Genomic DNA, 24,750 nt, shown 5'->3' with positions numbered 1-24,750 from the left:
GGTTGGATAATACACCTTAGACCATTCCAAGAAAGTATTTTCATTTCTCCCACTGAATGCAATATGTTAATGCTAACCAAATTTGTTCCGACTATCCCCCCCCCCCGCCCCTACCATCAAGATCATGTGAATACCCGTCTTCATATTTTATTTTTTATTTTTCAAAGAATATTGGATCAAAGCTCTTTTGCAAACAAATTCGGATTTGAGAGGTGTGGGATATCCCCAGTCACCTAATATGAGCATGTGTGTGTATTCGTGAATCGTAAATGTTTCGTTTCATGCTGAATAAATTTTCGACCCCCAAAAGGAAACAAAAGTGGCCAGTCTCAGGTATTGTCAACGCTCAATTGTTCAATATTTCGTCTGCAAAGGGGACAAGATAAATAAAGTAAAAATAATATTTTTTTTACGGATCATATCAAAATGTGACTACGCAGATTTGATTAAGAGTAGGTTCTTATTCACTCTCATGGTAGGGTATCTAGAAAACTTTGATTTGTAAGGAATAGAAAAAATGACTCTCTCGGAATGGTCTAAATGTGATTTAACCCCTCTTTGCAAACAAAAAAGTGGATCTAACTTCTTTTGCATGTAAATGGAATTTTCCTTTGTTCACTTTTTGATAGGAATTTCAACTTTTCATTGATAAATTTTTCTTCTTGTTTTTCTGTCTATCCATGTTTCTTTGCTTCTTTATTCATGTCTTTCTATTTTCATTCTTTCGTGATACGCAAATCCGCTGCATAAATTAATGATTATCGTTTTCTTCTCATCAACAGCCATACAATACGACAGTAATTCCCGCAGTAATTTTACCTATATGGGGCCTGGTAAGCTTTGGTATACCTTATTATTATTCGTATTTTCGTCCCTCCTGGGCCTACATTCAGTGGCGTAATGAGCCAAAAAAAATTTGAGGGGGCTAGATATGATGTATCGCATAAAATTTATATTAAAAAAAGAATCGACATTCTAATTACAAAAATAAAATTTTATGATAGATTTTGAGATAATATTTAAAAAATATAGTTTTCTCTTTCCTTTTTTTCTTGATCGTGATTTTTTTTTTGGGAGGGGGGATCTGTACGCCACTGCCTACATTGTATTCTGTCTAGGACCAATCAATAGCAATAAAAATATTAAATGTTTCTCAAAGAATAATATATAATGTAAGCGATTATTCTTAATAGTGTAGTTTAAAAACATGTTAGATATAATAATTATGTTTTATTGAAATGAAACAAATAAACAAACACTGTCCAAAGACTGTAATATCATATTTTATAGTTATCGCCCCCTCTTTTTTGATTGAGTGAATTCTTGAGTTACCGACTAAAAACACCGAGTAATGACAGGGGATCTAAATTATTAAACTTCTAAATGTCTTTATAATATAACTTAAGAGAGAATGAGAAATTAGAATAAAGGTTAAACAATTTATAGGGGATTAAAGGAATTACCTTAAAGGAGGAGGAAAAAGAAGACGAAGAAGAAGAGGGGGAGAAGAGAAGAAATAGACAAGGAAGGAGAAAGAAGAATTAAAAGAAAAGGATATGAGAAATGAAAAGAACAAGCCTGAAATAAAAACACTAAAATGGGGTTAATGCCACGCGGGTGGTTATTTTGCGAAAGTATTTTAAGAACTGGTGGCCCAGATGATCTCAATGACGTTGAAATGACGTCATGGAGAAACTGTCACTTCCCCACGATGATTTGTACGTTTCTTGACCCATCGAGCCAGATCATCCTTTCCCCACCCTCCCCTCTCCTCATCCCCCCTTTTCTCCCAGCTTTTTACCTCTTTCGATTCATCTCAGACTTTAGATTTCCATTCTCATCCAACTCCCCCTTTCTCTCTCCCTCTCTCCAAATTCTATTTTTCGATCCCATGGGTTTTTTTTTGTATTTTCACTCCTTGTCTCTTGCGAATCGGCTCCACCAACCCCCACCAACCAAGAGCGGAAATTTCTCCCCAAAGGTAGGGGGACCTGGGGCTGGAAATTTTGACAAGCAAAAAAAAGGGTATATCACCCGAAATGTAAGGTTATTTCGACCAAATGAATTAAAAGAAAAATAAAGGTTATCACCCAAAAGGTTATATAGGTAATTTCGACCAAAATACACGTTTTATTTCGATTTTGAAGGATGTATTTCTTTCCACCTGAAAAGACCAAAAATAGTAAGGGGGACATTCTACCCCCCTGGGATTTCCGCCCATGCCACCAACACATCTCTTAAATAATATTCTGTTTAAGCATTGTATCTGCTCTGTAAATGACACTGCAACAAAATAATTTGCAAGAAATGTGGAACAGTAAGCATATATTAAAAGGAAACTGTTCTTCTGCTGTAAGCAATATTCAGAAATCAGGTTTATACGAGTAAACTTTCTGAAGGTGTACGTACGAACGAAGCCTTCGGGGAAATCGATACTTTGCTGTTTGAGTTGTACAACGTCGACCAAGAAGTTACGTTTAATCAATACAAATTCTTTTTAAGAGAAAGGAAACAAAAGGGGTGAGCTGTCGACTTGTATATAGCGGCCCACCATTTAACAACAGGAAATTCAACATGGCGGTGGATGAGGACAAGACCCGTTCTCGAATCAAGTTTGGCTCTTCCAAAGCGAATGAGCGTCCAATGACGCGCGTCGCCATTAATCATCGCTTCGTCGTATCAGTTATGACAACCATTGTCGTGACCGTTTTAGTATTCATGATCCATGGATCGGTGGTCGAGGGCCAGTTCGAGCGAGGTCCCACCAGGCGATCTGCATTCATGGAATTGGCTCGTTTCGAGAACTGTGGGATATCGGCGACACCAATCGCCGAACTGTATGCGACAACGCGCTTGGGATGTGCGATGCGCTGTTTAGAAAACAATGATTGCGTGAGCTATGAATTCAATGAGGTAAACACAACTTGTAATCTTCACGAAGTATCAGCTTTATTAAATCTTGAAGCCAAGTATGGATACACATACGCAGATGGTGTCAATCCTAATGTGGTAAGATTTGGTTTTTCTTTATTTTCAAATTAGTAAAAATAACAATGCCTATACTTTTTCATTGGATATCAAATTTTGATCCAATATCAAGGAAGGGGTTGTTCATTGAAAAAAAAGAATTACTGTAGCCTATTGATAATGTTGTGATCATTAAAGTGACTATACCATGAATAAAACAAGCGCTTGAAGATGACACTTTTTCAGATTATGTCGCCCGATTTTAGGCCTATGTACTACTTACAGCCCGGAGGGTCCACTTACATTGACGAGTGGATACCATGCGCGACCCGAAAAAAAAAAAGTAAGAAGGATGTCTTTTCACGATAAGGCACGTTACGTACGTAACGTGATAAGGGTGCCAAAAACACAAAAATAATGAAAAAAGGGTATCTATTTCGCTAGGATAATTACGTGTTTAGGGTCTACTTTGGGGGATGATAAGACAAAATTAAAATGTTTTATAAAGGATGTGAAGTAAAACTGATAGAGAAGTGAGTGAGGGAGTGTGTTAGCGGTGATGGCACGAGACAGACAGATACGAATGACCGAGTGGTTGGTTAATGACAGGTACGACACTGACAAGGATTATTACTCACGAATCACGAATGGGTTACTTCGACGGTACAAGACAGAGACAACAACTAATACTCACCTGACACTTGCACAACGATGCCACAAGGTAGATACAAGACAACAGGTTCAATTCTCAGACTTCTAATATTAACAGACCACGGCGCCGAGTGGAGAGCTTCTGGGATGCAGGTCCTCACTCGATGGCGGTCTTCTCTCTACGAAGTCTCCACGGTGTCTCTCTCTGGTGTCTACGCTGGATCTCTTCTGAAGGCCCAGCACCAGCTTGTGTACGTGCTGTGCAACGCACACACGTACGTAGCAGGCGTAGGAGCATATAAAGGCTCCTCCAATCAGGAGTGCTCCTCGCCTACACACAGCACACACACGGACTTAATACATACATTGCACATAGCAGGCGTAGGAGCATATAAAGGCTCCTCCAATCAGGAGTGCTCCTCGCCTACACACTGCACACACGGACTTAATACATACATGAACATAGCTCAATACATAGACTTATAGTTATACACATATTAATACATATAGGGTACTGCATGTACATGGCCCAATTACTACATTCCTCCCGGTTCCATCAGATTGCGACATATATTGTGCAATCTCAATAGATATAAACAGATATGAAGGAACCTGACAGAAGAATGTAATATATGCCTATATGATTAAAACTGATTAAATACACGACACCAATAAAATACCTCAGATACCATACATAAAAAGTGTGATCTGACCTAACACAGCACTATTCAATAAGAATAACAATTGTTTATTTCAGAAAAAGATTGCTGGTCCAGCAAAAATAAATCTCATTACTGGAGATCAGCAAATATATACTTGCATGGAGGAAAATCTGGTCTATGTATTGATATAAAGAATATCTTCTTATGTCGTGTAGGTCTGAAAGACTGAAAGAAGATATATATATGTTCAGCCTTGCCAGCAATTTACATTGAGATTCTTTAAGTTGAGCTATTAGTCTGTTCTTTATATTTAAGGCGTACATTTGGCTGGAGCTCTGTTACCAATTAATATAGGCCTGTACAATGTGACCTTTACAAATATGATATATGATTGGTAATATGTTTGAGCTCTTATAAACATATGTAATGTAATGATACTTCAACCAGATCTGGTGCAAATAAATATAACAACCTGGACTTGACATACATACATAGTATTTTCCCTTGAGAAAAAACTACTACTATTTCAACATCCTGTATGACAATATTTCCAGGGTTGTTAATAAAGCCTTTGCAAACAAGGTAAAGGATCTATGGTTGAAATATCTATGTCTTTATGTAGTATAAAATATATACAAATGTGATAAAAGAACTATCTATTGCATAACCAGTGTTTACACATATTACTTCATATGTCACCTGAAGAGGTAAAAACTATTGAAAAATAAGTGTGCCTTTACCTTCAGTGACCATTTAAAGGAAATACAAAACAATGCATAACAGAAATTTCAATTGCAGGACTTTCAGCAACTGATCAAGGAGATGCTACTCCATTCCAGGGGTGGTGGCCAGGGAGGAAGGAGCCAAGGACAAGATGTAAGAAATGGGTTGTAAACTAAACTACAGAAATATCTCTGGTTCCACCAGATGAGAGAACTGAGGAATTCAAGGATGGACAGCTTAGGAGGGGTACTTCCCCAAAGCATTTGCACTAGATAACTCTGCCCATGCTTGGTATCCTCAGTAGAGGCCCGACTGTCCTCTGACATAGTCACAAAGCTTACATTATCTACACCTATGGTATTTACAGTATCATCACTTACACATGTAGTATGTACAGTTACATCATCTACACATGTGGTATTTACAGTTACTTCATCTACACTTAAGATATCTACATGTTTTACTGCTAAACGTTCTGGACAGTTCCTCTTAAAGTGTCCAGACTTGTGACATGCAAAACAAACATCACGACAAGACAACTGGGATTCAGTGTCTTCTGTCGAAGGAGAACCTGTATGCCTATTCAGCTCTGGGACAGCAGTTACCGATCCCTGGACTGAGGACTGGAAGGACTTCATCTGTGCCCCTAGAGCAGATTGAATATTATCAACCTTCTCCAGATTGGGCACTCGGTCCTCCAGACTGTCCTTAAGGGAGGACTGCTGAGCATTAGAGGCAAGCCCGGAAACACCCATACAGTTGATTCTGGGATCCTCCTCGACAGTATCAAGAGACCTTTGTCTTGCATATTTTAGCCGATGCTGAAACCACCGAACCAAGTCAATGGCATGATCAAGATTTCGAGGACATGATTGGATAGCGCATTTCCCCGCTTCTTGATCTAATGAACCCTGACAAAACTTTTGCACTATTTGCCTCTCAACAATCTCCTCAGGCAATCCGTCAAAGACGCGTGAAGCGTAGGATAGGACACGATCGGCCCACTCCCCCTTTGTTTCGGTTGTTGCCTGCTGCGCAAAATCAAATTGCAATTGTGCGACAGGAAATTCTTTGGAAGCAAACCTTTGCTCAAGCTTCTTAACAATATCTGTATAGGGAACGTTTATTTTGGAAGAAACAATAATTGATGCGAAATATTTGATTGCATCTTCGTCAAGACAAAAACAAAGTTCATTGAGCTTTTGGGCTTGATCCCAACCGCGATCTTCCGAATACAGCTGGAAATTACGTATGAAAGTGTGCCAACACCCTCTATCATCGAAGGTCACGGACTTGGGCAACGAGGACACTCGCGCACCAGGAGTATACCCACGAGAATAAGATCTCAGGGCATCGCAACCTCGATCTAAGGGCGGAAGCCTTGAATCCAAAGCAGATGAATGCCGAGATGATTTCAGTTCTTCTGACAATGATTTCATTTCAACAGCCATACAGTGCATCATCATTGCCATATAACTATCATCAGCTTTGGAATGATCATTAGAAGTATGAGAGGAAGATTGTGGATATGAATCATGTTTATTTGTATTCTGAACCCTGCTGTTTGATCTGGATTCACATTGAGTATAAGGTGAATGCAGATGCAAATTATCAGCCTGAGGCTGTCTACCAGTATTGGGTTCAGCATATCTATATTGGCATTTATCAGCACATTCATATACAAAATCTGTTAAATCAAGATCAGATAAATAATGTATCCTTGAACAATCAAACTTCTCATAAACAAATTCCTCTACAAAATTTCTTGGATAACCAAGCTTGTACAGATTATCTGCCAGTGAATACTTATATACGTATCCCCTACTAGTATTACGACTGTCTATAATGTCTTCAACTAATCTTTGTTTTACTCTGGCGATGTCACTTTGCATCATTATGAATTCCAAATAAATTCAGAAAAGTATTATTGATTATCACCCTGGTGATTCAAAGGCATATTCTTAAACATATTTTAAATAATACTTTCATAAATTCAAGTTCAATGATCTACAGTGTAAGTTATCCGAATATGGCTTGCAGATCAGTGAAAGAACTTAACTGAGTTTATAATCAATCTTGTGTCACTAAATACACTTAATGCCAAGGAAAGAGTGAAGTATGGTAATACTTGTACTGCAAGAACAATAATAATATATGTACACACTCCTGTAGCAATGGATGTATTCAGTGAAAGTATATTTACAAATTACAGTGCAGCTTTTCAAGTTTCAGAAACTACACTTATAGAATAGAATATCAAACTTCTACTACTCTGAGTAATCGCAGAAGTGTCAATAAGTTTTACTTACTCTACAACTATTAAAAGAGCCTAACAAGGATTCAACTTATCGAAGCCTTCACGACTACAAGAGTAGCATTCAATGACAATTGTCTATTTCTGATGAATGCAATATATAAATGTCAAAACACATTTATCCTACATCCAATTTTCTTTATTTTTCTTTTGTCTTTTTTTTAGAATGTGGATAAGTTATCAAAAATAAAAAAATGAAAGTGAATGGCAACAAGCCTAAAAATGGCTCTACTATTTAGAGATCAACTTGCGCAAAATGACAGCAGTGAATTTGAATTTCACTGAAGGATTGAATTCTTGAGCCTGAATAGAAATTTGCAAATTTTCAGCGCAAGAATGATGCTCCAAAAGTACAACAGAGCAAACCGTATGAACAAAAGTATTTTTTTTTCACAAAAAATTGATATCAAACATTGATTCTGTTATCAAAGATCGATAGTATCTGTACCTTTCACTTAAAAATCAGAGTAAAGAGTTGGTTTAATTAAAATAAGTATCTTCAAGGGCTTATCAAAATTTAATTCAGTACTTCTTGTACCTTCAGTTGAGATCTAATTAAATTTACAAGCAAGAATTATTCCAAAGAAAAATTCCTGATCCAACAATGCTTGTTAAAATTAATCAACTAAGAAAACCTGAATTTCAAACACAGAAAGACAATCCAGGATAACCTCCAAGAAAAATTTCCTACAATTTAAGAACTAAGGGCCCGAAATTAAATTCCAAGTCCTCGCTCAAACAAGTGTACACCGAGTCAAAAGGCAAAGCAAAACAATTGCACTTGTTGACTCCAGGTATACACTGTCAGGAAATTACAAACACCTGAGAGATTAAATTATCTGCAAAGAAAAATCCCTAAACTATTATGAAGATACTAGATTAACTAGATTTAAATGGGATCAATTAAATTCTCACGATGGAATTTTTCTGATATGAGCTTACAAAAATCAGAAAAGACAGAAGCGTCAAAAAATCTGAAATATATTTTAGGCAAGAAAACCAATCCACAGCTCTAACTCAGCTGATAAGCTCAACTTCAAGAGGTTAAATGAATTTAAATAAATTCTTTTAATTTCCAGCAAGAGTCAAATTGATCTCAAAGACAAAAATGCAAAGTGCTACTGCACAAACAGACACTCAACGCAGGTACGGTACCGGTATACGGCTACGTAAAGGTCGTTGGCTGGTGACTACTCGACACCAGACAAAGTTGGGGTGATAAAGATAGATCTAAAAACATGAAATATCAATATGGGAATATGGAATTTAGCTACACTGCGTAAATATTGTGTCAAGAGACAATTGGCGGCTAAATCCAGCAAATTGTCAGTAAAAACTGACGAAAAGTAAACTCGTTCAAAATTTGCCTTCACGAAGACGATAGCCGGCTCGTGAACGTTATCCCTGCCTGGAGTTACGGGCCAGACAGAGAGGTGCGTTGCGCTGGGGTTGGTTGAAAACCGCGCGACGTTAGATTAACTCAGATTAACTAATAAAGAATGATCTAATTACAAAATCAACTTCTACGAGTTCCTACTTAGAACTAATCTTCAAAATAAATCAACGGTCAATCACTATAATAGTATAAAATCAGAGTTTAGCAAATTCTAACTCTGATCGGCTGTGACTGTGTTCACGACTCTATCTCGATCGAGTGAACAATGTAGCAGTCACGTGATTGGCTCGGCAGTGATGACTCGAGCCAAGCGCAAGCGAGGCGATCGAGGGTAGATTTTTGGTCAAAAACAATCTCGAAAGATATTTCAATGATATTTGTTAATTAAGACAAATCTTTATTATCATCTAACTTTTGACCTGCTGATTTCTTGATCTCCAAGCAATATGGAAATCAAAATCAGCACATAGATCTATAAATAGCGATGATTCAATTTAGCTAGAATCAAATGACATATAAACATGCAACATGAAGAACATAGAGAATAATATATCTAAATTATCAAGAAATTAATAGCCTACCGGTTTCTCTGCATAACCACACAATTTTGAAAAATTATGAAGCCTACACACAACCAGCCCAAACTACTAATTATTCGACATGTAAGATATAATTATTCAGACTTCTCTTTCCCAGTCCCAACGGGTCTGACACTGGTATTGACAGAAGTCTATTCACATAAATATTTCAGACTTCTCTTTTTCCAGTCCCAACGGGTCTGACACTGGAATTATTATACAGAAGTCTATTCACACAAATAATTCAGACGTCTATTTTTTCCAGTCCCAACGGGTCTGACACTGGAATTATTTATAGAAGTCTATATATTCACACACAATTCTACCGAGTGGGTGAACAGTTAGCAACAATGAATAACAGTTGTAATTAGTACAAGAAACAATCACAATATCGGATGTGATGAATGAAATGCTTTAAAGAAAATTCACAAAATGTGTATTAATTAAAATAATATTCAAGAGTATATTTTTCAAGTTACAGGTAAGATCCGAAGCTCAGAACCCACCTATTTTTCTAGTAACAGGTAAGCTCAGAAGTTCAGAAAAACCCCACCTATAACTACCGACACAAATATAATTTCGAGTTGGGCAAAAGTTTGAAGTAAATTCAGATTATTACCAAACTCAGCAACCAGGAGTATTAAAACTTCTAACACTCTTTCTGCCACTCAATGTGTATAGAACTGGTTGTAAAAAACACTTGCTGAATGTCGATAGAAAATATATACTGGAAAATGTGTAAAAATATATGAACAGCAACTCTACGCCCTCAAAATATTGGTATACACTGCCCGATATACAAGACTATGAAATTCTTGGGACTAATACCACCTGGAATAATTACTGAGGATCGAGGGAAAATTAAAAGTTCAAATAAACTTTTCCAATCCAATAAATCCACCAAATACTCACACCCGACTTTTTTTTTTGAAAGTGGTGTAGTGTGAAAGTTCCGAATTCGGAAGAAATGTTAAAGACAATTAATGGCGGACTACAGATATTCAACCCAGAGGCAGATCGACTTCAAAGAATTCACAAACGAAAGCAACGAGATAGTGAGCTACGCAAAAACATGCAAGGAACGAAATTCTTGACCGCGAGCCAAACAATAGAAGAGACTCGCGAAGAATGCGATCAGAAATGCAAGTAAACCAAACAATGAATTGAAGGGCGTGTGCACCTCAGATGGTGTACTGTGCACAGAGAATACCACGTGCGTTGCAATGAAAATGCAACGTAGTGGACATGAAATAACTTCCTAGATATGGCAAATATTTATCAAAATCCACTTGTAACAAACAAGAAATGATATCATTTACGGAAAAATGATAAAACTAAAACTAAATGTGTGCGAGATGCATGAATATCCACGCAAACTCGGCACGTAAATTAAGACTCGTTAGAGAGTGGAAACTTCTCACTCACTCTCCGTTCGTAATGCACTTCAAAATCACCCAGAAATGACTCTCGTGAGCAATAATGAAATATAAATGGACATGAATTGATGAAAGTAAAAATGACAGGCGCACAGGACGATCCGAAAACTCGCAATCGCCAATGAAGTAAAACTGATAGGGTGTGTTAGCGATGGGTTGCTGCGATGATGGCACGAGACAGACAGATACGAATGACCGAGTGGTTGGTTAATGACAGGTACTACACTGACAAGGATTATTACTCACGAATCACGAATGGGTTACTTCGACGGTACAAGACAGAGACAACAACTAATACTCACCTGACACTTGCACAACGATGCCACAAGGTAGATACAAGACAACAGGTTCAATTCTCAGACTTCTAATATTAACAGACCACGGCGCCGAGTGGAGAGCTTCTGGGATGCAGGTCCTCACTCGATGGCGGTCTTCTCTCTACGAAGTCTCCACGGTGTCTCTCTAGCTCTGGTGTCTAGGCTGGATCTCTTCTGAAGGCCCAGCACCAGCTTGTGTACGTGCTGTGCAACGCACACACGTACGTAGCAGGCGTAGGAGCATATAAAGGCTCCTCCAATCAGGAGTGCTCCTCACCTACACACAGCACACACACGGACTTAATACATACATTGCACATAGCAGGCGTAGGAGCGTATAAAGGCTCCTCCAATCAGGAGTGCTCCTCGCCTACACACTGCACACACGGACTTAATACATACATGAACATAGCTCAATACATAGACTTATAGTTATACACATGTTAATACATATAGGGTACTGAATGTACATGGCCCAATTACGTTTACTACAGATGTCATTTTTGCCCCAACACTTCGTGTTTAGAGTCGCGATTTGCGCGAGGTGTAGAAGTGGGGTCGTATACTAAACCAAATAAGGTAAAGCCGACGACCGAAGGAACCGTAACAATAAAACATTCCTGTACTTGTTTAGGGGTTAATTTCAGGGAATATTTGCCAAGAGTATCGTTTTTGTTTCCAATACTTGTTAAGGGTAGGGTTTCACACGCCAATACTTGTTAAGGGGTTCATTATCAGAATATGGAAATTACGTGTTTAGGGTGCTTTTCGAGACCCCTTGGTCGCGCATGGTATCCACTCGTGAATGGAAGTGCCCCCCCCCCGGGACTTACAGGCAGCGTATTTGTTCCAAAATGTATCAGAAACAACAATGTTCATTATGATAATACGCAAATAATGAAAATGACAATGATTAAAAATACATTATTATTTATGATTCTATTAGCTGTGTTGTCTTATTTTTTTCTGTGATCTTATTAATATGTTCTTATTAATAAGTTAAACAAATCCCCCAGACCCAGTGGCGTAGCTACGGGGGGGGGGGGGGGCTGGGGGGCACGTGCCCCCTGAGATTTGGTGTACCCCCCCCCAAGAAAAAAATTGGCAGAGCAAAAAAAGAAAAGAAAAAGGGAGAAAGAAGAAGAAAAGAATAAAGGAAAACAAGAAGAAAGACAGAAGAAAAAAAGAAGAAAGACAGAAGAAAAAAGAAGAGGAAAATATAAGAGAAGGAAGACGAGTGAATGAAATAATGTGAGGGGACGACTTGCAATTAAAAACAAATCTTTCATGTTACTTTATAAAATTCTTGCTTGCGCTTCGCACCAAAATTGCCTGTTCGATGAGATTCATATCTTGCTCAATAGGCTGATATGGAGCAAGTTTTGAAGTCAATATACAAAACATATTTTAGCTCGGACATCGAGTTTTCATTGGGTTTTTTTTTCATTTACAAATTTAAGTGGACTGTAAAATGTTCGTTTTATGGTCTACATATCAGCATTTTAAGCTCACGCTGCGTGGTCACATTGTTTCATTTGCCAAGTTCATATATTGTCTACGTGTATTCCATAATGTTCCATTAAACAAATGAATGCCCAGATTCTAGGTCTAATTTACATACCTACCCCATTTATTAATACAAAAATTAGAATGACCAATGTTTAGGTCGGAATGTCAAAAAAATTTGCTCGCGCTTCGCTCTCGCATTATTGAAATATATTGGCGTTTGCAGTAACCATCTAGTTACATACAAATCTTGTTCAGGATCACACATAACATTGCCCAAAAAAATTAAATTTTCTGGAAAAATACATGTATGTAAAAAAATTAAAAATCGCTCGCACTTCGCACTCGCACTTTTCATAAGGCTTATGAGATTATTTCATGTTTATATTTGTTTTATAAGAAAACTAAGAAGTGACTGATCGGGGAAAATATAGGTGAAGATAATTTCGGGCCCTGTCCCCTATTGGCGAAAGTCGGATCCGCCCTTGTGACACATACACACACACCGGAAAAATGGCCGGTGCCCCCCCCCCTGAAAAAGCAAGGACCCCCAGTGCCCCCCGGGAAAAAAATCCTAGCTACGCCACTGCCCAGACCCCAAAAACCTCAAACAAAACCCAGCTTATAGTGAAATCATACTAAGACATAAATATTATGGGTCAGAAATCGATCAGAAAACTGATTAATACTGCTGTGCATAAGAATGAGAGAATATCTTTATTTTAATTACTTTTCTATTTATGTGTCTTTAAATCGATTTCCATTGTTTAGACACATTAGCTGAATTCAAATATAATAACGCAAAAAAAAACGTATTGTTTGAATACTGTGTATCTGACACCAGTACCAGAAATGGAAAAACTCTGAATGAAGTGACAACACTTAAGATATTCCTCTTTCAAAAAATATGATACATCATTTTGAGTAGAGGTTGGCTATATATTTATCAAGAAAGACACCTCATACTTTCCCTGAGCCATTCTCCACACTGGCTACAAAATCAATAAAGGACAGACTCTATTATGAATAGCGCGCAAATCAATATCAGCAAAAAAATCTTTTATACTTTGGATCGATTGCATTGACAAATATTGCACTAGTTGGGAGGGGGTGACGGCTCCGACCGTGAATATTACGAATACACCCCCCCCAAAAAAAAAAAATAATGATAATAATAATTTGGTAGATCTATTCGTATACTAGTAGGTTTCGAAGGGGTGCAGTAAAACTCATATGAACTTTATAGAAGTTGTTAAACCGTTTAGTTTGAAATGTTAAACAACCATGATTTAAATTTATTGAAGATTAAAACTCATTGAAAAGTATGTCGCTTAAAATTCACTTGATTTAACAACTACTATAAAGTTCATAATAATCATAGTAAACAGCTGGCGTTGTATAATACATTTTTAAGACAGTTTTTACAGTGATTGCCTGAAATAATTTTTTTTTGTACATACATGTAGTAAAATTTATTAAGCACAAGAAAGAAAAAAAAGAACATTTCATCAGAATCGAATGGCAAATAACTATGCTATTGAACTTGAATATTTCTCATTATTCAATGAGAACCAAATGGTTTAGCTGATTATCACGCCCCATTCTTTTGAAATTCTCGTTTAGAGAAGATAAAAGATTGATTATATTTATACACGGAGATCTATATGAAATATTATTTCACTTTTTTTAACACATGTATCAGTTACTGCATCCTATATTTTCAGATTCTGGGAGTAGATAGTTGGACTACTTTTTTGGAGGTGGGCGCTAATGGGGGAAAATAGTATATTAAGTGAGAATAATAACAGTTGTAATTCTAATGTTTTAAAAAGCATAAAAAAAGAAAAGATGAGGTGATTCATTTTTATTATTTGTCATTTTATTCAAGAGGGAAATAGCCCTCTCAGTTATGAAAATAGAACAAGGGGCCCTTTATGATCTACTACCATAATGACATGCCTCCATTCCTCACACACTAACAAGCTAAACTACTTTTTTTATGTGTCATCAAAAGTAAATCAAAAGAAGACGTCTCTTTCGTCTCTAGTACCCGAATATAATCATAATGCCGAGATACCACGTCCACTATATGCAAAAACTACCTAAAAGCAACCTATAATGGCAAGCTAAGTCGCTTCGCTCCATCGCTTTTGATTTTTTTTTAAGTTTAAGCTTCCTGCCCCCCCCCCCCCCACAGGAAAAAAATATGCGCACGGCCATGGTGTCAATGCACTTTAGAAATACTTTTCATATTTTAAATACTTTATAATTGCTGGTAAGAAATAACCGGGGAGGGAATACGAAGACAGAGTAGAAAAGGAGTGTGGGAAACAAAAGGGAAAGGCAGTTTCGATATTTATCACGCGCCGAGCGCGGAATATGTAGAGAGAGAGAAGAACGTCTGGTTTAAATTTCATTTATTTGACAAAAAATAAGGAAAAAAACAAAGTTTCACCCTCCTTCCCCTTTTTTCTTTCGCTTTTCAGTTTTCTCTCTTTCCCATTTCTCTTTTTTCCTTTTTGGGTACTTTTTTTTGGGGGGGTGGCAGCCCCTACCGCCCTTCCCCTGGCTACACGCCTGTATTAGCATGGAATCGCATAATCGTGGTCTCATGACCAGCTCTTCTTTTATGTCATTTAGCATAAATACGGTGCTTTAATTGTGCATACTTCTTCATTTCTCAATCAGAATCGAACTTTATATATATTGATTTACACAAAAAATAAGTTGTGATTTAGAAATCGATTGCAATTTGAATACGTCCCCCGGGGAATACGTAGCCAGTAATAGCTTTAAGATGGTCGACTTCAGGTACTTGTAATAAAGTGTTTCCGGAAACTCCCCGTTTTTCAAACATTTCAATATTCTTTCATACATTTGGAATTAATGCTGACATGTAATACAAATGTTCATCTGTTCATTGATTCATTATTTTTTTAGGGGGGCGTCTCCAACACGATCTTTAACTTACTTTGATAAATACATTCAACATTGCAATATTCATGTTTCTTTGTTCCAAATCACTCATTTCTAGATTCCATTATGCGTAGGTTTTGCCTAATATTTCGATCCATTAACACAACACCCGCAATTTGTTTGACTGTCATTTATCTACCACGCGTGTAAACGTCAGTTTCTTCTCCTTTCTTGGACCTAGTCTTTGGAATAATAATCAGCATTCTTTTATAATCTGTTGACCTCTGGAACCTTTTAAACGTTTTTATGTATTACATCCTAATTTTGATAATTTTCATGAAATGATATGTTCAACGTAAAGTATACGTGTTTATTTTTTTTAATTTCCATCTATGTTGTCTGTTTTGGGAATACAAACATGCATGTTCCTTTTCTACCAAATATTGGGTAAAATTTTACTCAGTGATTCTTGAGTGTACTATAGTATATTATGTGTGTCTTAGATGCTGGATCAACGTTTTAAAAGGCTATTTGCTCTTTTTGTTGGCCCCTAATTATTCTCATAAATATATCCTTTTTTGTATGTTGTGACAAAGTTTTATTTCTTTATCTTATGTATGTTTATTCTAGTTTTCATTTTTATTGAGAATGTTAATTTATTGAACTGAATCCCCCAAACCATCAGAACGAATTGGAGAGAGGGAATGAGTAATAATGTTTGTATTTTTGTATTATAGGCCTCTGACAGAAAGGGTTATTCCTCTAAACGTTTTAGCGACGACCTATTATGCTATCCATACCAATATTATATTTATTTTTTCTGCATAACAATACACTATGGTGACACAAATATAACAAACATAGTTTGACAATGTCATTGAACATAAAATCTCCTGCATGCAAGACGGATTGCCATTGTAAGCAACACTAATCGGTTAATTACACCTTTTCAATACAGCTATATAAAGATCGAGCCAATCTTTTATCATATCATTGCCATGGTAACATGCACGTTAATCATTAACTTCACACTTAATCACAGATATTGGATTACCTGAATAACTCAAAGTTAAATGGAAGAGGAGAAAATGAGATAAACAAAATTGTGAATGTCTAAAAACATCAGGCAAGCAAAAAGAAAGATAAAAATCTGGAATCTCCAATCGCTACATGTATGTAATTTTAAAATTAGCAGTCTGTTAAGGTATTTGTGACATAATAATGAGACTTAATCGAATTGACCCCCCCCCCCCCCAGGGTGAACAACATCCATGTGCTGCTGATCCATGTAACGAAGGAAACCTATGTATTGAGGAATGTGTACCCAATGGATTTACTTGTGAGTGCCCAGAAGGATTAATGGGCACTTATTGTGATGGTGAGTGCATCGTTATTCTCCCCCCCCCCTTTAAAGAAAAAAATAATTACAAAAAAGATATGCAGTTGATATCACACTCATAAAAAGAAACAATTATAATGCTGTTTTTACAATCCTTCTACAAGGATATAATTTATAATTTTCCTTCTCATTGGCACCCCCCCCCCCATTCGATTAGCAATTTTATAGCATGGACCTACAAATATCCAAGATGTAGCCTCTTTTACTAGCATTAAGCTAAAACAAATAAAGTAATTATTACTCATCAACACATCAAAATCTCAAGAATATATTAAATCAGCATGAAATTGTCTTTTTAATCGCCAATTCACCTTCTTTTTAACATAGAATGATAGAGCAATATCAACATATTCAAATACTGTTTATTGAAATTAACCTCCAGCTTTTATCTAATATCATATAAGCTCATCAAATCACTCATATCTTTGTTTTGATTGATTATATTCTCAAAGTTCATTGTCTTTCTTTTTTTTCTTTCAATAAAGCTAGTCTTTAAAGTGCTCCACATAAATTTATTGTATATGATGAGTGGGAATAAATTAAAAATGAACAATAATAAGGGCCAGTGAATGAAACTTGCAACTTATTTAATGCAGCTCTGGCTCCTGTAAATGGCGGGTTTACACCATGGGGTGATTACTCCGAGTGTTCTGACACGTGTCATCAGACTAGATACAGAAACTGTACCAACCCAAGAGTTGTGGCTAGAGGAAAGGACTGTGAGGGTCCCAACACCGGAGTCAGAGATTGTGGTGTCCCATGTACAGGTAATGATGTGTCTGTTATTTCTTGTTTTAAATCTAATTGGATATTCATAGTACTTGGCATTGACATGGGTATATCTAATCAAGACTTCAGAGATAAAGGGTGCACTGTGTCCATCATCTTGAAATAAAAAAAAATTCAACCTGTCAATCCAATTTTAATTAAGTAAGAAATAAAGTGTCAGAATAAACAATAAAAACAGCATAACTTGATGCTTGATTGAAAAGTTATTTAGATAGACAGATAAATATGTAAACATAATAATGATAGCATTAATTGGTGGTGATTACAAAAACGATGATGATAATAAAAATGACAATATCAATAATGATAATTATAATATAATTATGTAAATATGTAATTATATTAATAATAGCAATCGTAATAATCTAGACAATGCCAGGCATATAGAGCTCCACATCAAATATATTCCAACATGTTCTATTAAACTAGATTTTCATCACAATAAAATGTTTATAGGGTTGATTTTCTATGTTTAGATCCTATAGCCTGATATATCATGATTTGTATTCTATAATATTTATATTTCTATACAGTTTTCCCACATATTAATTGTATTTCGACTTCGGACTTCAAAAATGATTACAATGCAGTGGAGGTCGATGATCATAACCAGATGACATTGGGAGGTTGCATGGCGACATGTCAGGAATTCGGCTACAGGTTTGCTGGTAAGTAATACCAAGGAGATCAAACATTCCACAGCCTTGACAATGGTTTATGAGGGTTGGCGCTATGCAAAATGACTACAATAACTAAATCCTCCAGTTTCAGACAGTTATAAGAAAACTTTATGATCATAGATAAGCTGCATTCAAATTAAAATTTCCAAAATAGCCAAAATTTGCATATCACATGCGTACAATACAAATTCATCGCAATTATGTAACATGAAATTTACACTTAATCTCCAGGGTCTTGTTGCCTAATTAGTTACTATTATGGTAACTTTGCCACCCAGTGGTTACCATGGTAACGATGCTCAGTAGCCAATCATAATCAAGGATTCCATGCAAGTTAGCATCAGATGCCAACGTCACCATTATAGTAAATTTGATACATTAGGACCAAATTGTAGGACTACAACAATGAGATGAGTGGGTTTATAAATGAATACAGTTGATAGGATTTCTTTTGACATTTTAACATGGCACAGATAATGTCATGCAAGTATTTCTTTAATTCATTGAGATGATAGTGCATATAGGCCTACTTATCATAATCACCATTCTTTCAGGTATATCTGGAAGTAAATGTCATTGCGCAAGAAATATGATGACAACTCACACAGATGATTTCAGTGCTACATGGGAATGCGATACACCCTGCCCAGGATCAGCGGCAAGCTCTAATCACACATGCGGAGGTGAAGGACATGTCTCTATCTATGCAACAGGTATGAGGTTATTCAGTTCACAACTAATATTCTTGTAGATTTTGTTGCCTTTGTTCATGTTGCAAACAAAGGCTCTTTGATGACATCGATTCTGTCATTGCCAAATGACAGAATTAGATTGCATTATAAATTATACATTAGGTGCTGAACATGGCATGACAGGCAGATTTTCTGCAAAATGATAAATTCAAATGAGCAAAGTAATCAATCATATGAAACTTGTGAATTTGATTCTGAAAGACAATGAAATTGACCATTGCAAATCTTTCAGCTTGGAAAATGAAATGAAAAGGAATGCTCATTGTTCAAGAAAAACAGAATTGGATTGATTTTAAATGCAGTATTCTCCAGACTACAAATTTTGATTTGCAGTTTCATTCATTGATATTACTGATGTGTTATTCATATTATTTCATTTTGCAGGATCCAGCTATCGTGGATGCTACCGTGGAAGGCCAAAGAACGGTGTGGTGGTCATTGAGCCTGCTGGTCCTACAACGATGGCAATGACCACCACCATGAAGGTCACCACACTTGGTGAAGAAATGACCACACAACCGGCTGAGGGATCAACTTTGAACAAGAAAACCACTGTAAATGATGTGATCACAACTGCTGGAGGTAATTATTGGATGATCAGCGATCATGATCGTTGAGGGGGGATAGGATTACTAATGCATCCCATCTTTCATCTATCACATGTTCAGTGTGTCTCATAAATAAAGGAAACCCAAGTTTAGAGTAAGATACCTCAATACTTAAGTATGTTTTCATTATGAAATTAACATTAATCGTAAGAATGTTATCTCTTCTTGATTCGAGGCCAAATATTTTCGTAATTGTTCACACCATGCAGAGTAAAAACAAAACGTCCTGAACAAAACTCAACCCATTTTTCCATGCAACTTGATTTTGACATTAAATTTTCAAAGTTTTCTTGCTCCTCTGTTCGTAAACTATTCATATCATATTTAGTATCAAATTGAAGAAGAAAAGTTGAATTTTATAATACAATTGAAAGACCATACATCGTTTGGGTATTTTGAAAATATTAACAGTTACTCTGGTTTTCTTTTCTTTGGGATACACTGTGATATAATTCTATTTGAAATTTGTTTTTGTATAACAGCGTTTTGAAACTTTTGTGTAAAGCGCTATATGAATATTTATCATTATAATTATAACATTACAATTGAAAATTTAGCAATATTCAAAGAATGTAGATTGTCATTTATCTGAGATACATCACATTGATCTAAGCCTACAACGTCCTATAGAGTGAACGTGATATGACTATTTCTTCAAAATATTGGTCATGTGAATCATAAGAACCCATTCACAAGATATACACACCTGGCTAGGTCGATGGAAGTGAAATGTAATTGAATTTATGTAAACAAATGAACATACAGATAGGGAGATAGAAAGAAAGATATATCAATAGATTAGATTAGATAGATAGATAGAAAGATAGAAAAATAGATAGATAGATAGATAATAGATATGTCAATATAAAAAGAGATAAATTAATGAATATCAATGAATACAAAACCTAATGAAAGAATATAAACATAAGTAGGGGAAGGCGGGGTAAGTTGTGACACTTTTTACATTTTGCATGTTAGAATTGATATTACTAGTACTATTGTAGAAATAAGTACCTTGCCTTTAAATTTGATTCTTGGGAAATGTTTTTCACCTACATATAACTTTCTACCCCCACACTGAAAGTCATCGTGACCTTTGAAAAAACCGATGTCAAATGGCTCAACTTGCCCCATATATGGGGTAAGTTGTGCCACCGTCTGGGGTAAGTTGAGCCACAAAAACTACGTAGGCCTACAAAATGTATGGGGGAGAACCAGCATGTCAATTTTTTGTTTAAAGTCTTTTCACTTGCTAATTCTCTATAAATACTAACATCCTTTAAAAGGAAAAGAGCAGTCATGTAAATTTGCTCCTTTCAGCCTGCATTTCAATCGATTTTTATGGTTTGTTTGTTTTTTAATATACATTACCATAAGAATTACCATGGCTCAACTTGCCCCATGCTGTTTGGCTCAACTTACCCCAGTCCGAACTTAGTGCGATAATTTTGTATCCACACATTTATTATGCGTCCATCATATAAAAGACTATGACAAGAATGAAGATCCATACCTGGACTAACAATGTTGTTATCATGTCTCTACTATATTTAAAGATGTGTGTGTGAATAAAGCACTTGTCTATTTCACACTCTTGTTTGGCTGAAATTCATACTTTTCCCTCTAAAAAAAATACTTTTTGTTTCAAAGTGGAAAACAATGTGGTGGGGTTAGGGGTTATGCTATGGGTCATCAATACATGACACCACCACAATGTCTGACTCATTCATTATTGGCCTGGGGCTGGTAGCTCAACTTGCCCCTATGCTCAACTTACCCCGCCTTCCCCTACATAGAATTGAACACAGGTAATATAACCAAATAATGAATGGAAGTATTCTCATTTTCAAAATTTATTGTTTAATTTTTTTATTTTTTAATAGTTTAAATTGCATTTAAACTTCCTTTATCACTTTGTTTTTATAACTTGTTTTATCCATCTCTTTTTAAGAGGATGGAACAACTATTGGACCAGTCAGCGGAGCAGTTGGGGCTGGGACCACTAATTCAGCCTCGGGTAATTATATACCTCACACATTTACAGCGTAACTTCTTCCTAGTACGATGGAACTGTTTTAAACTTAAAGGGGCCTCCCTGACGGATCACAATGAGCTACTAGATGCTTATTTGATATTATTAAATCAATAATTACATAATATATAAGCAAATTCACTAATTAAAAGTGATCCTTCACGTACAGATAAGTTCTATGTAAAAACATGAGTGAAGTCATGCATGAATGAGTGAATAGACGTTAAAGGTGACAGTATCATTTTGAATATTACAAGAAGATGTAACATAATACTATACTGTGCAGTTAAGAGTGATATTAGCATTTCTTGCTCTTTATATTGATGTGTGCTCACTCAACCAACCATTGTTTTCAAGAGAAATTCCAGTAGTTGCAGTAAACACTGATTTCATGAAAAAGTCTGTAAAACAAGGCTTAATTGTCAGTATATCATCGAGGATCTAGATCTGGTACAGTTACATAAACTGAACTTCGTGAAATCTTGAAATCTACGCTGAATAATGTTCAGACTGAAGATCCCCAACACAGATAAGCGCACGTGGGACAGTGTATAATTATTGCTTCGAATGTCAGGCCCCACGCTCTACCCGAATCCTGTGCTTATTTGCTGATTTCTCAGCAATTACACAATTTCTTCCAGAATCCTTTGGCACATACGTTTTATTTATACAAACAGACACTTTGGTGGTCATTTCATTGGATTCTGTACGGACTCATTTTGATATCGTTACCAAAACTAACATTCACCTTTAATATCTTTCTCAATGAGCTTGTAACTATGTTCTTTAACACTGAAAAAGAAAAACAGATTGGGTTGGAATGAAGATCTGCACTATCAAGGAGATAGAGAAATAATACACATACAGAGTATCCCAAAATATTAGAATTGGATGCAATGGTCACTCTGCACCCAGATGATAATGGGTATCCAGCAGGATGAGCTTACCAATGTATTATGCTAAGCATTTAAGTTTGGAATGTTGGAATAGTCTCCAGCCCGGTGGGGTCACTCAGCTGCAGAGGGGGACACGTATGACCGTTACCACAAATGCAAGTGACCCCCTATTGCAGTCAATTTCAAGGACATTTTGTGAAATTTACCCCCCTATTTTCACGCAAAACAAGGACAAAATTGCGGTAAAATGGTACCTTGAAACACCCCTAATTATAAGAGTGCTCAGTCCTTAAAGATGACCAAGAGCCAAGTCATACTGATACAATAATCCAAAAGAACTTTATTTTTCTTGAAAAATAAGAAAAGTAACGGTAGAATAATTCTTTGTAACAATAAATGTAGCGTTGTCCATATAAAGATACAGAGCATGATGCGCGCGCCCTCTGCGGCTTGTGACTCGGCGACGGATTTTATATCGTTCTCCCCTTTTTCCTGACCCCTATTTCCATCAGATCAAGGACGGTGAGCACCCCTATTTTCACTACTTCGAGGAGTGTTCTGTCCGCGGACGTTCCGTGAAATTGACCCCTTTTCCCGCGATTTTGGTAACCGTCATGCGGTCCCCAAGTCACATTGAGTGACCCCACCGGGGTCTCCAGTCCCCAGGGAGAAGACAATGTGTAAAAAGACTGTCAGCACAAAAATCCAATCTGTGAAGCTCTTTGATACATCATTCCAAATGTAGTAAGAACTGGGGTATTTAAGGTGTTATCATTAAAAAAAAAACGACAAGAGTGTTCGTGCAAAAAAAAACAAAAGGAAAAGGAAAAGAGTATGTAATAAAGAATTAATTGATGATATTGGCCGTATTCATGTTCCAGGTATGACAGGAGCTGCAGGAAGTGGAACTGTTGCGGGAAGCCCACAACAACCAGGTACCACAGAACCACCAACTACAAATGCCCCAACGACTACAGCTGCACCAACCACCACTGACAGTGTAACCACACCCTATGTTACAACCGTCATTCCATACCCTGGCATAACCGTCAATGAATGCATGGGTGAATGCGATGTCCTCGGCTTTATGTACGCCTCTCTTTACAACGGAACACACTGTATCTGTCATAACTCAATGGCTGCACTTGATGTTGAGTACGATGACGAGGCAAACTGCGATATCGAGTGTGAGGGGGGCAATGACTACGGTGGTGGGTTGATGTGCGGTGGCGAGGGATATGTGTCAGTTTATCAGAACAAGCTCTTTGGTAAGGAACTATGCAAGCCATGAAATCAATGTTGGATATTATTGATCATATTGTAGATGTATAAACTCCTCCAATAACAGTCCCTTTTTCATCAGGACTTCTCACTCTCTAACCCTCTGCCCCTTTCTTTCTCTCTCTCTTTCTCACCTCATCAATTCATACTCAAATATTGTACTGTGTTGACATTAACCTTTCTCCTTAGTTTCGTTCAGAACTTGTTTTTACCATTAAAAGTATTATACTGTTTATTTATATGACCTCCAGCTTTGACAGGAAATGAATAAATAATAAACAAACTGAATAAATAAATCAGCCTCTCCCCATACCTGAAAGGTGCATCAGTTCTCAATTCAAAGGGGAAAAAAGTAAATGATATTGAAAACAGAACTGAAACCCTATTGGAAGTAGATGTCACTATTACTAATAAAAATATATTGTTCAAATATTTGTTTTCTCATATTTCAATAACCCCCCCCCCCCAGAAACTACAACATGGACTGACTGGTACAGTGGGGACTCTCCCTCTGGGGATGGCTCTGATATAGAGACGCCTGATGATTTTCGAGCAGCGAAACCATGGGTGTGTGACAACCCTGTTGATATCCAGTGTAAGACCACTAATGATCTACGCTATGATGAAACAGATGACGTTCTGGCTGTACCATGCACGTTACAAGGAGGGATTAATTGTACAAAGGTATTGGGACTGAGATACAGATATATATGTACTAGACATATCTTTAGAGGGAGACTATCCCCTCAGGAGGTCAATATTATAGATATTTGGACTGCTATGAGAGGCATGGTTGTTTCTAGAGGCTCAAGGGTACTGCAGCGTGACTATGCCCGAGGGCATGATC

General features: G+C 36.7%; 1 protein-coding gene across 1 annotated transcript in view; it reads left to right on the top strand.

Moving 5' to 3' along the window:
* The first annotated feature begins 2,524 nt into the window (after positions 1-2,524).
* LOC121410734 overlaps positions 2,525-24,750 on the top strand; it is a 30,819-nt gene continuing 8,593 nt past the window's right edge. Inside the window, exons 1-9 of the mRNA XM_041603010.1 lie at positions 2,525-3,009; positions 16,724-16,844; positions 17,462-17,632; positions 18,188-18,322; positions 18,889-19,047; positions 19,471-19,668; positions 21,646-21,711; positions 23,504-23,890; positions 24,373-24,587. Coding sequence (XP_041458944.1) covers positions 2,575-3,009; positions 16,724-16,844; positions 17,462-17,632; positions 18,188-18,322; positions 18,889-19,047; positions 19,471-19,668; positions 21,646-21,711; positions 23,504-23,890; positions 24,373-24,587 — 1,887 coding nt within the window. The 5' untranslated portion in view covers positions 2,525-2,574. The remainder of the gene's footprint in view (positions 3,010-16,723; positions 16,845-17,461; positions 17,633-18,187; positions 18,323-18,888; positions 19,048-19,470; positions 19,669-21,645; positions 21,712-23,503; positions 23,891-24,372; positions 24,588-24,750) is intronic.

This window comes from Lytechinus variegatus, chromosome 1 (genome assembly GCF_018143015.1).
Source record: "Lytechinus variegatus isolate NC3 chromosome 1, Lvar_3.0, whole genome shotgun sequence".
NCBI lineage: Eukaryota > Metazoa > Echinodermata > Echinoidea > Temnopleuroida > Toxopneustidae > Lytechinus > Lytechinus variegatus.
Note: the sequence above shows the minus strand (reverse complement) of the source record. Positions and strands in the feature narration are given on the sequence as shown.